At 56.7% G+C, this 15405-nt stretch overlaps 3 protein-coding genes across 5 annotated transcripts; all 3 read left to right on the forward strand.

Annotated features, from left to right (window-relative positions):
- Window positions 1-251: 251 nt before the first annotated feature.
- Window positions 252-3006, forward strand: SLC25A34 (solute carrier family 25 member 34). The gene is made up of 5 exons (XM_057380223.1): window positions 252-1370; window positions 1891-1956; window positions 2300-2452; window positions 2541-2675; window positions 2765-3006. The coding sequence occupies exons 1-5, from the start codon at window positions 915-917 to the stop codon at window positions 2945-2947; spliced, it is 993 nt and encodes a 330-aa protein (XP_057236206.1). The 5' UTR covers window positions 252-914; the 3' UTR covers window positions 2948-3006.
- Window positions 3007-3081: 75 nt separating this feature from the next.
- On the forward strand, window positions 3082-6435 carry TMEM82 (transmembrane protein 82). Of its 2 annotated transcripts, none has more exons than XM_057380224.1 (6): window positions 3082-3395; window positions 3479-3551; window positions 3761-3935; window positions 4695-5103; window positions 5728-5915; window positions 6026-6435. In XM_057380224.1, exons 1-6 carry the CDS (start codon window positions 3317-3319, stop codon window positions 6089-6091), a joined length of 990 nt encoding a protein of 329 aa, XP_057236207.1. In that variant the 5' UTR covers window positions 3082-3316; the 3' UTR covers window positions 6092-6435. The 2 variants fall into 2 exon arrangements, with proteins under 2 accessions (XP_057236207.1, XP_057236208.1); XM_057380225.1 differs by having other exon boundaries at window positions 5985-6093.
- Window positions 6436-7239: 804 nt separating this feature from the next.
- Window positions 7240-15363, forward strand: FBLIM1 (filamin binding LIM protein 1). 2 transcript variants are annotated; one of them, XM_057380215.1, is made up of 10 exons: window positions 7240-7346; window positions 8362-8398; window positions 8528-8667; window positions 9454-9659; window positions 10037-10170; window positions 10277-10388; window positions 10477-10646; window positions 10739-10917; window positions 11013-11130; window positions 11437-15363. In XM_057380215.1, the coding sequence occupies exons 1-10, from the start codon at window positions 7270-7272 to the stop codon at window positions 11548-11550; spliced, it is 1287 nt and encodes a 428-aa protein (XP_057236198.1). In that variant the 5' UTR covers window positions 7240-7269; the 3' UTR covers window positions 11551-15363. The 2 variants fall into 2 exon arrangements, with proteins under 2 accessions (XP_057236198.1, XP_057236199.1); XM_057380216.1 differs by having other exon boundaries at window positions 10325-10388.
- Window positions 15364-15405: the final 42 nt, after the last annotated feature.

Consider the following 15405-nt stretch of genomic DNA (forward strand, 5'->3'; position numbering starts at 1 on the left):
TTTGTGGCTTCAACTGGGAATTACCCATCAGGACTCAGAGTCTGGATGTTTTGTCCTTGGTTGTCCCTGGATCCAGGAGATCTTCCCAATCTAGACAAGAAAGAAACAGCCATAGGACCAGCTCCCAGTATCACCCACTGTCCCCATTTGGGACAGTGCTTTTTGGGATGAAAAGGAGGGTGGTTGGGGAATATCGGGAATGGGGCAGSCACTGGCAGGGGTAGGATATCGGGGACAAGACAGCCACTGGCGGGGGAGAAGTTTGGGATATGGGGGGCGGTTCACATCTGCTCCCCCTCAGTAACCACCGAAGTGCCTCGGCCATGGGGTAAATCGGATCCTAGGGGGTGTCTGCGCAGCCTTAAGGGCAGGAATCCACGGCGGGGGACGGGACATCGGCATCTCCCACCCCCCGCAGCATTTTCYCACTGGAAGCTCCAATTTCAAAGCACCGGGAGAGGCGGGCGAGACCCCCCGCAAGCCCCCGCGCACGGCGGCCRCAAGCGCAGCGAGCTGAGCAGTCCGCATCCTTCTCCCCAGGCCGGCTGGGGCGGGGGGTTTACTGCGTGTGCCCCGCAAAGCTCCTCTCCCTCTCTGTTTCTGTTTCAATTTTATCCCGCCTTTTTTTTTGTGCCTCCTTTTCCCTATTTGCGCCGGGGCAGCACCATCACGTGAGGCGGGCCGGGCTGGACGCGGCTCCTTGGGGCGCGCCGGTGCCGGGGGGCGCCGGACACGCACCCTGAGCCCGACCTTTGCCCCACATCCCTGCCCCAAATTGGGGACTGGATCGGGGCGTGTGTTGGTTTGCAGGAGGCGGCGCTGGCTCACTCTCGCTCCCCCCGGATTTTTTTCCCTGCGGTTGTTGGGGGTTGGGGGAGGTGGAGCCTGGGGCCGCCCCCGTGGGCAGGTGCCGGATGGCGGCGGGAGCCCTGACCCCCGGCACTTCCAACTCGGCGCAGGAATTCCCGGGCTCCCCCGCCAACAGCCCCCCGGCCGGAGGGGTGCCCCCGGCCATCGACCTGGTGCTGGGAGCCACGGCCGGCTGCTTGGCCTGCTTCCTCACCAACCCGCTGGAGGTGGTGAAGACGCGGCTGCAGCTGCAGGGCGAGCTGCAGCCCCCGGGCACGTACCCGCGGCCCTACCGCGGGGTGCTGCGGGCGGCCGTGGCCGTGTGCCGGGCGGACGGGCTCTGGGGTCTGCAGAAAGGGCTGGCGGCCGGGCTGCTCTACCAGGGGCTCATGAACGGCGTCCGTTTCTACTGCTACTCCCACGCCGAGGACGCTGGCTGGACCGAGTATCCCGGCGGGACCGTGGCCGCTGGGGCCTTGGCCGGGGCGGTGGGAGCCATTGTGGGCAGCCCCGCGTACCTGGTGAGTGCTGCTCCGCTCCAAAAGCCGGGGAGGGTCTGTTTTGGGACTCCCCCCAAAAGGTTCGGCATCTTGTCTGCGYCCTATAAACACTGCMTTGGTGCATTCYCTCKCCCYCTGCTTCGCTTTACCCCCCAAAATRTGTGATTGCTCTGCATGCTCTCCCCCTGCTTTCTCCCACAGATCCCCTCAGAAAGCCAGCAGAGAACTCCCCCATAAGGAAATGATCCCAAAAGAAATTGCTGGGGTTTCCCCCTCAAATAGTAGAGGGTCTCCCCAGATTTTTGAGGTTGTAGAGCCCCCAGGGATGGGTGTTTGCAGGGTCTCTGCCCTGGGTGAGAGGGGTAAAAGAAACCRAGTTCAAAGGCTGGAGTTGCCACTTGGCTGCTTATCTGTGTCCCCCACATCTGCTGGAGGGGCTGAAACTTTCCCTCAAAATCTTCGGAGGAGAAGATGGGGGGACTGTAGCTGGTCCCAGTGGGGGCATCAGGGGGTTTTGTCACCTGGCATTGTCCCTCCCAAGGTCAAGACCCACCTCCAAGCCCAGACACTTTCAGCCATGGCCGTGGGCCACCAGCACAACCATGAGGTGAGTGGGGACATGAGGTGAGAGSGTTGGGATGGGGGGGTTTGGCGGCACCTTGTCCATGCACACTCTAGGACCTAGTGGGGACGGTGCTATTTTAGTCAGCAGGAATTTAAAGCTGTTGTTTGGCCACTTGGCCCCGTAACGATTCTATAAATAACAGAGTGAGAACAGAGGGGGTGTGACAGGCACGTGGGGCTGTGACACCGAATCGGAGAATCCAGACCCCCTGAGGTCTCTCCGAAGCCAATAGTGGCTTTGTGTCACCAATGACCAACAGGGGTGGGAAATTTTGGCCAGGTGGGACATACCATTCCCATGTTTCCCAATTTGCTCTCTTCCCCAGAGCATCTCTGGTGCTTTCAAGAGCATCTACCAGCAGCACGGGGTGGYGGGGCTGTGGCGGGGGGTGACGGGCGCCGTGCCCCGCGTGGCCGTGGGCTCTGCTGTGCAGCTCGCCACCTTCGCCTCTGCCAAGGACTGGGTCTGTGAGCACCAGGTGAGCAGGAAATGTGCCGGGTCCAGCTGCCGGCAGCCCCGTGCTCCCCTTCATTGCTGGGAAGAGCTGATGCCGGTTCTTCCCGCAGTGGTTCAGCAAGGGCAGCTGGGCGGCCGTGCTGGCGGGGGGCATGGTGAGCGGTGTGGCCGTGGCTGTGACAATGACACCTTTTGACGTGATCAGCACCCGTCTCTACAACCAGCCAGTGGATGCTGACGGCACGGTAAGGACGGTCAGGATACGGCACAGGGGACACAGCTTTTCCCGGGACTACATCCAGCAGGGGTGTGCAGCTGGCTCCTCTCTCCTCAGGGCAAGCTCTACCGGGGTTTTTTGGATTGTATCCTGCAAATATCCAGCAGAGAGGGGCTGCTGGGCTTATACAAGGGCATCGGCGCTGTCTACCTCCGCCTTGGCCCCCACACCGTCCTCAGCCTCTTCTTTTGGGACAAGCTCAGGAACATGGTGCAGCACCAGCAGCCCCCAGGGCTGTAGGACAAACTCCTGCCATTACCACCGATGTTAATAAAGAGGTTTTTCTATSTTGGGCGTCATTTCGGGGTCTTTGGGGTGGTGCAGATGGCAGGGCCAGGACCTGAAATGCTGCAATGCCTCAGGGTGGGGGTGTGGGGGTTAAAGGTGCTCGTGGTCCCTGAGCCCCTCCATGTGCATCCCATCCCTCTTCTCGTACTGATTTTCACCTCGACGGGGCAGCTGGAGCTCATCTCCTCTGATCTCCCCTGGCCAGTGCTCCAGCTGCCCTGGCTTGCCCCAATAATGATTTACTAGCCGGGAGGGCCACGCCCCGCCTCCGCCCCTCGGACCTTGGAGCCAGGGCTACGCCGTGGCTTCTCTCYGTCGAGAATGTTTTCCCTGGGGTCCTGGCTGCCGGCATTGCCCGGGCTGGCATGGGGCTGGGCACTGCTGGATGCACTCCTGCAAGGTGAGATCCTCCGAGGGTGGCCCGGGGACAGCCTGGGGACAGCCCAGGGGATGCCGGTGACCCACTGCTGCCTTTCCCCTCAGGGCTGGTCGGTGCCTGCGCTGTCTCGGTGCTCTGCAGCCTCCTGAAGGTTTATCTCTACACCCAGTGTGTGAAGTAAGCGTCGGCCCTTCGTCCCCTCTGGGGCCAGTGTTGGTTTTGGGGATCTGATTTGGGGATCTGCTGTTGGGGGCTGGCTGCTGGCACCCAGCCCCAGGGAGGGGCTGCAGCCGCTGCTGCAAAGCACAGAGGGGGATGTCACTAAGGCTGTCACCCCGTTTTGGGTGACATCCCCCCRGCTCAGCATTGCTCCCCGCTGTCCCCAGCAAGCCGGAGAGGCAGGCAGAGAAGGAGGCGATCGCATCGCAGCCGCCTCTGCTGGAGCTGCTGCACGTGCTGGTGCTGACTGCTGTCCTGGCCCTGGTGGGCTCCCGCGTGGCTGCACTCGTGGTGCTCGAGTTCTCCCTGCGTGCCCTTTCCACCGTCTTCTCCCTCAGCAAGGTGAGATGTCATGGGTGAAACTGAGGCACAGTGGGCTATGGTGGAGGTGGAGCTGGGAAATGACAGATTTGTTCAGCACCTGTGGGGGATGGAGGGGCTGTGGCGTGGAGGGGGCCATGTATCCCTTTGCATCTGAGCCAGGTGTGCCCAGGTGGGCAMGAGGCCAAYGSCCCYKGSYKGKYCYKGKKKKGGSMMMRGSCCARGCAGTGCCTGTCCCCTGTGCCTGTCCCCTCTCCTGGCAGTGCTGGGACACACCCATTTCTGGGGCAGTTCTGGACCTTCGTGGCGAGGACACCGAAGGTCTGTTGTGTGTCCTGAGATGGGAACGGAGCTGGGGAAGGGTCTGGAACACCAGGAGGAGCTGAGGGAGTCGGGGGAGCTCAATCTGGAGAAAAGAAGGCTCAGGGGACACTTTCTGGCTCTCTACAACTCCCTGACAGGAGGGGGCAGCTGGGGTGGGGGGGATCAGGCTCTGCTCCCAGGGACAGGAGGAGAGGAAACAGCCTCAAACTCAGCCAGGGGAGGTTTAGATTGGATATTGGGAAAAATGGTTAATGAAAGGGTGCTTCAGACACTGGCGCAGGCTGCCCAGGGCAGTGCTGGAGTCATCATCCCTGGAAATATTCGATGGGTGTTTGGATGGAGAACTTTGGGACGTTTAGTGGTGAACATGGCAGTGCTTGGGGCATGGTTGGACTCGCTGATCTTGGAGGTCTTTTCCAACCTCACTGATAGCATGAATCCTGTGCYGCTTCGCAGGGTGCCCACAGCAGCCAGCTCTACCTGCTGTGCCAGTACTCGCTGGGCTGCGGGGTGTCCTGCGGCCTSAGCTTCCTGCTGGAGGGGGCTCCACACCGCAGCTGGAACCTGGCRCTGGCGGCGGGGCTGGCGGGGCTGCTGGCGCTGCACGCCCAGCGCCTGGCGCGGCACGTCTGCAYCCTGTACGAGCTGCACAGCCGGGCRCGCTACTGCGGCGTCTGCATCCTGCTGCTGGCTGCGGGTCACAGCATCCCCAACCTGCTGCGCAACGCCCTGGGCATCACCTTTGCCGTGGCTGACCTGGCTGCCGTGGAGCTCATCAACCGCGACTTCCTCTCCACGGCCGAGGCCGTGCGCTTCTGGACCCCGCTGACCATCTGCTACACYCTGCTGGTCGTCTACATGCAGGGTGGGTGGGGGACCAACCCACTGTGGGGGCTCTGGGGGGGATGTGGGGCCCTGTGGGATATTTTGGGGGATATGTGGGGTATACTGGAGCTGTATGGGGGCAGATGAGGGGTCCTGGGGGTGTATGGGGAGTGTACGGGATGTACTGCAGGTRTGTAGGGTGTACATGGGGTGCCCTCAGGCTGTACAGGTGGTATATATAGTATGTCCCGGGAGTGTGTAGGGCCCATATAGGACACCCTGGGGGTGAATAGGAGGTATATGGCACATTCTGGGGATATAAGCGGTGTTTGGGGGTCTGTAGGGGGGGTATGTGTTTATATCCTGGGTGTACATAGAGTGTGCTGGGGGTGTAGAGAGAGTGCATGGGGTGTCTCGGTGGTACATGGGGTACCCTGGGGCTGTATAGGGGGTACATGGGGTACCCTGGGGCTGTACAGGGGTACATGGACTGTCCTGGAGATGTATAAAGGGGGTACATGGGATGTATTAGGGGTGTACAGGGGGTACGTGGGCTGTACAGGAAGCTACCCCATAGTGCCCCTGGAATGTTTGGTGTCCCCCTTGTGAGACCGAGCAGGTCAGGGTTTCCCCACAGTGGCTCCCCAACGCTGTATCCTTGCAGAGGAATCCCGGCAGAGCACGGGCAGGATGCTGGTGTTCCGGACCGTGCTGGTGCGCATAGGCGGCCTCTTCATCCTCCTTCTGACCGTGGGCCGATGGAGCGACATCCTGCACGTCCTCCTGTCACTGCTGGGAGAGCTCTGGTGCCTGCTCCGTGCCGGGGTTCTCCTGGAATCCTGCTGGACACAGGTGAGACTGGGGGATGCCTCCCCACCACTATGCCAGGGTGAGGGGCTGGCAGCAGCCCYGAGGCCACAGTGAGGGGCCTTTCTGCTTCTCTCTCCTTCCATCTCCCACAGGATTTGGCTCAGCAGCCTCGCTTGGGTAGTTTGTCAGGATCCAGGTCGCAGGAATCGTCCCGATGAGCTGCGGGGTGTAACCAGACAGCWGAAAGTTCAGTGCCTTCACCGGGCACCCCCAAAATCTCCCCGCTGCAGATCCTCCATGGGGATTAAGGAAAAAAAGGYTCCTGGAAGATGTCTAACCCCATCCCATAGGATGGAGAAGGTCGGGGAGGAGACTCACGTGGCCCCCCGGTTTTTTTGGGGGACTCCATGAGGTTGCAGCACTGCTGGGGTTTGTCCCAGTGGGATTGTGTGATGCTGATGGATGTCCCTTCCTCGCTGGCTGCAGGGCCACCCTGTTGCAGCAAAGGGGCCTCCGGGAGGTTATAAATCTTGGAAAATAAAGGTTTTTTTCCAGCAAAATCCATGGGCAGAGCAAGCTGGGGTCCTGTTGTGCTGAAGAGGCACTTGGGATGGTGGCGGTGAAGCTTTTTGAGGGAGGTGGGTGGAACTCCTCCTTGGGGAAGGAAACCGAGGCACAGGGTGGGGGTGACCCTCTGGCTGGGAAGTGCCCTTGTACCTCAGTTTCCCCCTGGCCACAGATCAYTGTGCCGTGCCAGGGGGCAACAGGCCCTGTCAAGGTGGGGTGCAATTTGGGGAGGGGGATTCTGGTAGCCTGGGCATGGACCCCCCAATGGGGAGGAGGGAGCAGGACGGGGACTGGGGGCACTGGCGGCTCTGTAGGGGTATATGGGGCATCTTGGGGCTCTAGGTGTCCTGGGGGTGCACAGAAGAAATACGGGGATTTTGGGGGATAGATGGAGCTGTGTAGGGGGTCTGGGCTGTACTGGGGAACAGGGGTTATCCCGGGGGTATACRGAGGCATTAGGGCTGTACTGGGGGACACAGGCAACCCGGGGGTGTGTGGGGGGCTCATGGGGCACCCCGGGGTGTTGGGTGCCCTGAGGGTGTCTGGGGCACTCGGGGGGTCCATGGGAAAACCTGGGAAGGGGTGATCCCAGTGCACATGAGGGYACCCCCGGGGCCATGGGTCACCTCGGGGTAGATGGGGCATCCTGAAGACAGATGGGGCACCCCAAGGTCCCGTGGAGCGCTTYGGGGTGCATGGGGTAGTCGGAGGGTGCATGGGGCACCTTAAGGGACATGTGCCTCCCTCTTCCTCCGCCCGGGGCTGTGGGGCAGGCAGGGGGGAGGAGGAAGGGAGGTGGAAGAGGAGGAGGAGGGAGGAAGGGGCGGTGATGCCGGGCGGCTCTGCCTTCCCGCTGCCCCCGGCGCGCCCGCGGAGCGCACGGAGGGACCCACACCGCCTCYCCAGGTAGGGGACAGGACGGGAACAGGGTCACCCTCCGAGGGGCTGCAGGGCCACCTCCGGGCAGGGGACCCCCACGGCCAGGGAATCTCGCCCTCAAGGTACGACCTCCCCAGGTAGGGGACGGGGGCCATTCTCAGGTAAGGACCACCCCAGGCGTGAGATTGGGAATGCCCCCAAGAGGGGACAGGGGACACCCCAATTAGGAACACGGGACCCCCCAGGTGATGGCATAAGGACCGCAGAGCCATTCTGGGATGCGACATGGGGACCAAGAGCCACCCCAAAGGAGAGGATTGAGGACACTGCCAGGGAGGGGATGGGGGGCTCCCATGCAGGGGGAAACAGTGGTACCACCGCCCCATGGGGGACAAGGGCACTCCTAGGCAGGGGACAGGGGGCTTTGGGGCTGCAGAGTGTGACACAAGGGATGGTGGCGGGGCTGCAAGGCCACCGCCCAGGTGAGGGACAAGACGACAGTGGGGCCACTCAGGGTGGGGAAAGAAGGGACACCAAGGGTTGTGTCCCTCCATCCCATCCCTTCTTCCTTGGGCATCCTCGGAGCACCCTCTGAGAGGTCCCTGKGGACAGAGAGGACAGAGTTGAGGTGCAGCTCTAGAAGGCAGGGTCCCGTCTCAGTTTTGGGGGKTGTGGGGATACCCCATAAGCAGCCCTATCCCCATCAATCCCACCTGAGCTCCCATCCCTGGAGATTTTAGGGAAACCAGGGGGATTACTTTCCAGTGTGGCCTCAGCCACCCCAAACCAGCATGGAGCTACATGGGGAGGCGGGGACCCCCATTAATGCACCCCCCGAGCCTCTACCAGCCCGATGGCCCTGACTGGGAGGACCCGGGGGGTGCCGCCACGGGGCCGCCGGGATCCCATCAGCTCCGGCACAAAGAGGAATGCGATGAGCACATGGTTCCCATTAACCCCGGAGAATTTTTTTTTTTTTTAGGTTGGTTTTTTTTAATGATTATTCTTTTCTTCCCCCCTCCACCCCCCCGGTTTTCCACAGCTCTGCTTGGGAGGAGGAAAAGTGGTGGCTCCGGCGGGTGAGGATTTGGACGAAGGCCCGTAGCGCCAGAGCCCGTTCGGGGTTTTGCCGGTGGGGAGGGAGGGAAAGAGGGAACTAAGTGCTCGGGGTTCTCTTTCCTCTTTAATCCCTTCCCTGCTTGAGTCAGAGGGTGAAGTCACCAGCGGGAACATCCCAACGCTTTCCCCCCACCTCGGGGAGTCTGTCTGCCCCTAAAGGATGTGCTGACTGCCGTGAGTGGGATTTTGGGGGAGCGAAGCTGCATGAGACCAGGAACTCATCACACAGGTATTTCTCAAGCTGCTGATTCACTTCAGGCATGAACCCTGCTTCACCAACACAGCACCCTGACTAAAGTCTCAGGATTCACCCCCCGCTCCAAATCGTTTGGGAAGGGGAAGCTTTGCCCTGGCTGCTTTTCCCATTGGGAATTGGATAGTTGGATAAACAGCCCTTTTCCTTCCTGAGGAGGGTTTCTCAGGGTCAGGCGCATCCTGCCTGCAATACCAAGTGCTGCTCAGGGGATGTGTCGATATCAGGGATGTTGTGATTCACAGCACTGTGCCTCAGTTTTCCCACCTGGAAAAATAAAAGTGGGGATGCACTGAGCTGGGAAGGGATTGGCAGGGAATTGAGGGTAAGGAGAGAGGGAACAGGGATGTAGAAATAGTCAAAAAAAAAAAAAAGGATTGCAAAAGAAAAATCCTACTGCAGCCCTGTTTTTTAAAAGGAAAGGTGGATATTTCCTGCTGCCCATKGGGAGTTTAATCCCAGCGGGGTGGGTGCAATAAGAGGAAATACAGGGGATTCAAATGCTTAGGGAAAGGGGGGATTTGGCCACAGAGGTGTGAAAATGGGAGGTATCAGCTGCTGCTTCCCCAGGACTCTGTACCCTGTGTCCTCCCAGGCACGAGACCATTTATTGCYGTGACGTGGGACAGGGGCACTCGTTCCTTCTCTCTTTCCGGGAGGAGGGAGGYGGGTTAATGCTGAACGCACCACGGCTGCAGGAACTGCAGGTGTGTCCGTGAGTTTTACTCTCTTTTTTTCTTATTTTCCCAAAATCGACCCCAGCTCCAGCCCTTCTATGGCTTCAGCAATGTTGCCAGGGAAAGCAGAGAAGAGAATCGCCTCGTCCATCTTCATCACTCTGGTGCCACCGCAGAGGGGGGTGGCCACCAAGGAGAAAACCCAACGGGAGCTGCAGCCAGACAGTGCCGAGGTTCCCAGCACCCATTGCCCCCAGATCCTGCTATCACCTCCCACTTTGTCCAACAGAGGTGAGGGGTGTCTATGGGGGGCTGTGAGCAGTGCTGAAAGATCATGATGGGGCTGAGGAGGCTGTGGAGATGCTTTGCCAAAGGATGTGTGTGCAGAAGGGGATGTGGGGGRTGTTTTTGGGGGGGTTATTCCCCAAATCTGTGCACCCATCCCGGGATGCATCCGGCTCCTGGGGAAGGGCTGTGTTTGCTCTCCATTGCTGGGTCCTTATCGGTGCTGTTTGTCCCCACTGGCCACGATGACGTTTGCTTTTGGGGCAGGTCTGCAAGCGCTGCTGTAAAGCTGTGAGGGTGTTACCATGACAGGGTTGATTGTGATGGGGCGTTATCGGACATTACTGATCCCCTAAACTCCTCACATCTGTCTGTTGCTGCAGAAACCCACACAATGGCCCCTGTTCCTTCATCCTCACCAGCCCTCACTCTCTCCAAAGCACCCCAGCCCTCGTCCACAGAGGCGCTGGGTCTGGCACTGCAGCAACTGGACCTTGACRCATCCACCACCCTCCAGGTGAGGATAACAGGGTGCAGACCCCCAGTGCCTCAGTTTCCCCACTGCAGGGGACATGGCTTTGCCCACTGCAGTAACATGGYTTTGCCCTTGCCCGCTGGAGCAGGCCCCTTCCACCTTCCCTGCTGAACTGAAGCCACCTACGTTCTGCCAGGAGCAAGCAGGCAAGCAGCAGKGGCAGGACACAAATGGGTACCCAGAGAGGGACAGCTCCAGAGGTAAGGAGGACMTAGATGTGCATGGGCTCATCCCCACTTAGGGAAACTGAAACATGCAGCTCCAAACCGTTCTCCCTGCCTCTTGCAGACATCTGTGCCTTCTGCCACAAAGCTCTGGGGCCCCAGGAGCTGACGGTGGAGGCAATGAGGAAGCAATACCACCCTGACTGCTTCACCTGCCGCACATGCCACCGGCTCCTGGCTGGGCAGCGCTACTTCCAGAAAGATGGGTGCCCCATGTGTGACACCTGCTTCCAGGTACCCATCCTCCTTCCGGGAAAACCAGCACCCTCGGGATGTCCCTTGGGGTGCAAGCTGGCATCTCATGGAGTGCATTCCCTAAATTACAGGCCACGCTGGAGAAATGTGCCAAGTGCCGGGGTCTGATCACGGAGCACATCGTCCGTGCCCTGGGCAAAGGTTATCACCCCAGCTGCTTCTGCTGCGCTGCCTGTGGCCGGTCCATCGGCACCGAGAGCTTTGCTGTGGATGAGCAGGGTGACACGTACTGTGTGCCTGACTTCTACAGGTTGGTGATGGGGGGTGTCCCCCGCACTGGGAGCGGGGATCAGCTCATCTCCATCACCCCGCAGGGCTCACACCGTTCCCATTTGCCCCTGTTAGGAAATACGCCGCGGTGTGCGGTGCCTGTGAGCGCCCCATTGTGCCCTGCGAGGACGAGGATACCTACAAGATCGAGTGCYTGGGACGCAGCTTCCATGAGAGCTGCTACCGCTGCGAGGTACAGCCCAGGGGCTGGGGGGCCCTAAAGCCAAGGGGGTGGCACTGAGCCTCGACTGAGCACAGACACAGGGATGGCAGCACCCACTGTTGTTTTTTAGTCCCCAGTTTATCTTACAAGTAATGAGGAGGGGGAAAATAAATAAATTGGGTGGTKGTGATGATGATGATGTGTTTGGAGAGCCTCAGCTTTGCACACTTTTGATATAGTTTGTCACTTTTTTGGAGCACTGGTGGGTTTTGCAGGGAAAATGTGATCTAATGCAACACCCTAAAATGTGGCTTCCTTTGCCCCTCTTTCCCCCAGAGCTGTGGGATGYCCCTGTCCCCAGAGCTGACGGAGAACGGGTGCTACCCCCTGGATGACCACMTCCTCTGCAAGTCCTGCCATGTCCGCTGGCGCAATGAGTCGTCCTGCTGAGACCCTGCAGCTCATCAATCTCCCTCTTCCAGTGCCAGGCATCAAAAAGGGGGTGCACTGACTGGGATGCACCCTGTGGCTGAACCTGGGTGCCTGCTGCATCCCCAAATTACAGCAGATCTGGTGTTTTCATTACCAAAATGTCCTCAGGACCCTTACCTGGTGGGCTGGCGGGCTGGAGAATTGTGGATACGTCCCAGCCCAGCTCTGCACTCATGATGAACATAAAACGCCCTGACAGAGCAGCAGTGGCTGCTCTGGCAGAGGAGTGGAGTTTTTATTTYTTATTTCTTTTTTTAAACTCCTTTTTTCAAGGCCAGTTTGGTTTTCTTGGGTGGTGTTGCTTTCTTCTCTAGCTTCCTTGGGGTTTCACTGAAATGTTTCTCTCTGTGGAGAGCGAGCACTGATTAAGTTACTCGCAGTTAAATAAAACCCCAAGTTTAAAATTCATTCCTTTCATCTACCCTGCATCYCAAACCTATCAAATCCAAGTTTAAAAATAAGGGGAAAAAAGCAACTTTTTGGATTTTCTTGGYGTGGCAGGATTTGGGTCACTCAGGTCCCATACCAGTTGATTTTGGGGTGTAGCGATTTGCCAGATGCCGCTGTCAGCCGGGGGAGAGCCGAGTGTTGTTTTTTGTGGTGGATTTGGGATTTGGCGATGTGCTGTGATGTTGATAAAAGGGTTTTTGGTGGGTTTTGGGGTTTTTTTTGCTGACTGTGTGTCCTAGAGCCGGCAGAGGGCAGCCACCGCACAAATTCCTCCATCAGGCCGGAAAACTCCAGCTAAAAGCATCCTGCAGCGCCGGGATGCCGAGAAAGATGGACAGCCTCACTTCTGCACGTTMCCCAAGATTATATTGTTCCGCCAGTATAAGCTTTTTGATCTTGCCTCAGTCCAGCCCTCAAACCAGCAGAAATTTCTCTGCATGTCAACATCTGCGCAACCGATGTTGCCGGTGCTTAGTGGTTTCGTTTGCAAGGGCGTTGCAAACCAGGCGGAGAAACTTTTTAACTTTCTTTTTAACTGAAAGTGCTTAAAAAGCCACAAATCAAGAGCAGAAAATAGCAAGAGTGTGTGAGATGATGGTTAATGCTTTCCTGATGGAAAAAATGGAGCTGTAAACAAAGAAAACAACCACCAGACCAGCAGCTCCTGGGTCACGTACAACATCTCTCTGGCATGTGCTGTGTTTATGAGTGAAGGGGTTAATGATGGTTAATTAATCACACCAATAACTATTTCCTGATGACTCTTCCCTGTCTACAAAGCTGATTACTCAGGCTTTGTTAACAAGCATCTCTGGGCTATCAATCACGTCATAACTTGCTCTAAATATATTTATAAATAAGTTGTGGTCTGTCCTGGTCGTGTAACCTGGTAGCTTTGGGTCGGGTTGGGTGGGAACTTTGTCCCATGCCAGGGAATTCCCATGCTCCAAGTCAGCTCTCACCTTCCATACCTGCTTRCACTGTGAGGAAAATCTGGCATCAAAATKATGCTAAAAAGGTAAAAAGATGTGACAGGGCCAAAGGGAGAAGGAAGGAGAAATCCCAGAGGGCAAAGGGCGGCTTGGTTTTTTGAAACATATTTTTCTAAGCAAGGTTTTTGGGAAGGATGGAAGTGCCAATGCTGAGAAGTGTTTCAGATGTGTTATTGCMAGCTGCGCTACCCCTCAGCAAAGGAATGGTGGGAAGAGTTGGGTATTTTCCCCTTGGAGCCTTCCAGGATGGGCTGTTGGCACTGGGACTGYGGAACTTTTGGCTGGAGGTAGGCAGGAAAATTGACAAGCAGGCTTGGAGAAGGTCCTGGAAAGCAAGGAGAAATGAAAGGCATGGCTGGAGAGTTTGGCAGCGTGGTGAAGGGATGTGATGTGGTCAGATTCAGCGTGGTTTTTCAGGAGTGGAGTGACAAGGGACAAGGATGGATGGACATAGGGAGGAGGACAAAAGGCTGATTTAAGCCATTTTATTYGCGGGTAAAGGGAGAAGCGCCATGAGCCGAGGCGCAGGGAGCATTGCTGTGCCTGAAAAGCAMAGCCCCGCATTTTCCCTCGGGAGGAGCTCGAGGAATTTTGAGCCGTACGAAGGAGATCCTGCAGGGGTGAGGCTGCAGGAGCCGGATCCCGTCCGCTGCCGAGCAAACCCAGACTGGCTCAGCCCGTCCTTGGGCTCCTCACCCTGCCACGAGCATTTCTGCAAGCACCTAGGTCTGCAAAAAATAAACCAAGCGTACATCCTGCCTGGAAAAATAACATTTTGGGGGGCTGGGCTCCAAGGCCTTGTGGAGCCCCATGGGATCACCCAGGTCTGCTTGAGGTCCCTCCTCTTGTCCCCGAGGCAGTGCCAAAGGCAGAGAGGATCCCAGAGCTCGGAATGGCTCTGGCCCTCCCTTGKTTGCTGCAATACACCCGTCAGCTCTTGCAATCCCTCTTGGCAGGCCGAGGAGAGCGGGAAGGATCTGGCTGCCCTCCAAGGAGCAGCAAATGCAAATATTTCCCCACTTCAGGCTGGGTGCGGCCCGTGGATRAAATTTCCTCGGGCTTTCCCAGCGAAGGCATCTGATATCTCGCTSTGCTGCGAGGCCAACTTGCTCCCAGGAATACAACGGTGCATCCTATAAAAAAACCCCAAAGGTTATCTTTTTACAACTCAAAGGATTGCCTGATTTTTAAAAAGAGGTTTTAAATTGAAGAAGGAGCTGCCAGGCACAGCTGTAGTGGTTATAAATCAGTGGTTAAAGTGTTGCTTCATGAAAAAAAAAAAAAAGAAAACAAAACCTTTTTGGAGGTTTTGCAGGTCTTTTTGGAAAATGGAAGATTTGTAGTGTGGTGTAAGGAGAGTGGGATGATAAAGGGGCTGGAAAACATACTGGGAGTAGGACTGGGTGCTGCTGATGGTTTTTCTCAAACAGGATAGAAAGAGCTGCAGGAAAACTGAGCTTTTCCTTTGGATCCCAGGTTAATGGCAGCCACATCCCAGCTGGTTCCCTTCAGCRCTGTTCTTCCCCACAGACCATTCAGACCGATTTTCTGCACTTTCCTGTCTTCAACACAGCCTAAAAAGAAATTTATTTCTTAAATGAAAAGCTGGTTCTGCGAGAGGTGAAAATCAGCAGAGATTATACCAGGAACAGACCAAGCCTGGATTTCTCCAGCTCATGCAGCACAAGTGGGATACATATACATAAATATTTAAAAGGCTGTATGCTAATATTCTCCTTTTTTTCCCAATTTTCCTAGCAAAACTGAACCACCCACTGCCACAATGTAGTTTTAAAACAGTAGTTTTGATAGCACAAGGGGAAAGGGATGAGGTGARTATGCAAGCGCCTTACCAGGCTGCGAGTGCTACACTGGCTTCTTTATAAAAGATATAAATAAAATAAAGGATAAAAAGTCCAACCCACCCTATTTCTCAAAACAGACACACAGCATACACTTGCAAGCAGGGTTTTGCTTTCATATCCCAGATTTCCTTCATCGTATCAACAACTACAACATCCTGCAGCCCTATTTCCTGAAAATTACTAATTTTCACCCAGATTTGGCTTCAAGTGGTTTTTAGTTATATCTTTATTTTGYTGGAGTATCCAGTTGAGCAGTGCGAGTGAGGTGTTTTATTAAAATAAAAACAGGGCTATTTTTCAAAGAGGTTATACCCTCTGTCAAGGTGGATTATTGACCTCAGGCATTTATCACCGCGGGAAAAGAGTGGAGAAGGATGGGGAACAAATGTGTATAATATAATAATATATCCCTTAATTCTCCGTGCGGCTAAACTTCCCCTCACAGCAAAGCTGGGGAATATGCTTTAATCTCATTTATTGGATTGGTTCGTCTGAGTATGGATTTT

This window comes from Malurus melanocephalus, unplaced genomic scaffold, assembly GCF_030028575.1.
Source record: "Malurus melanocephalus ecotype Western Australia unplaced genomic scaffold, MMel_1.1 scaffold_440, whole genome shotgun sequence".
In the NCBI taxonomy this organism is placed as follows: Eukaryota; Metazoa; Chordata; class Aves; order Passeriformes; family Maluridae; genus Malurus; species Malurus melanocephalus.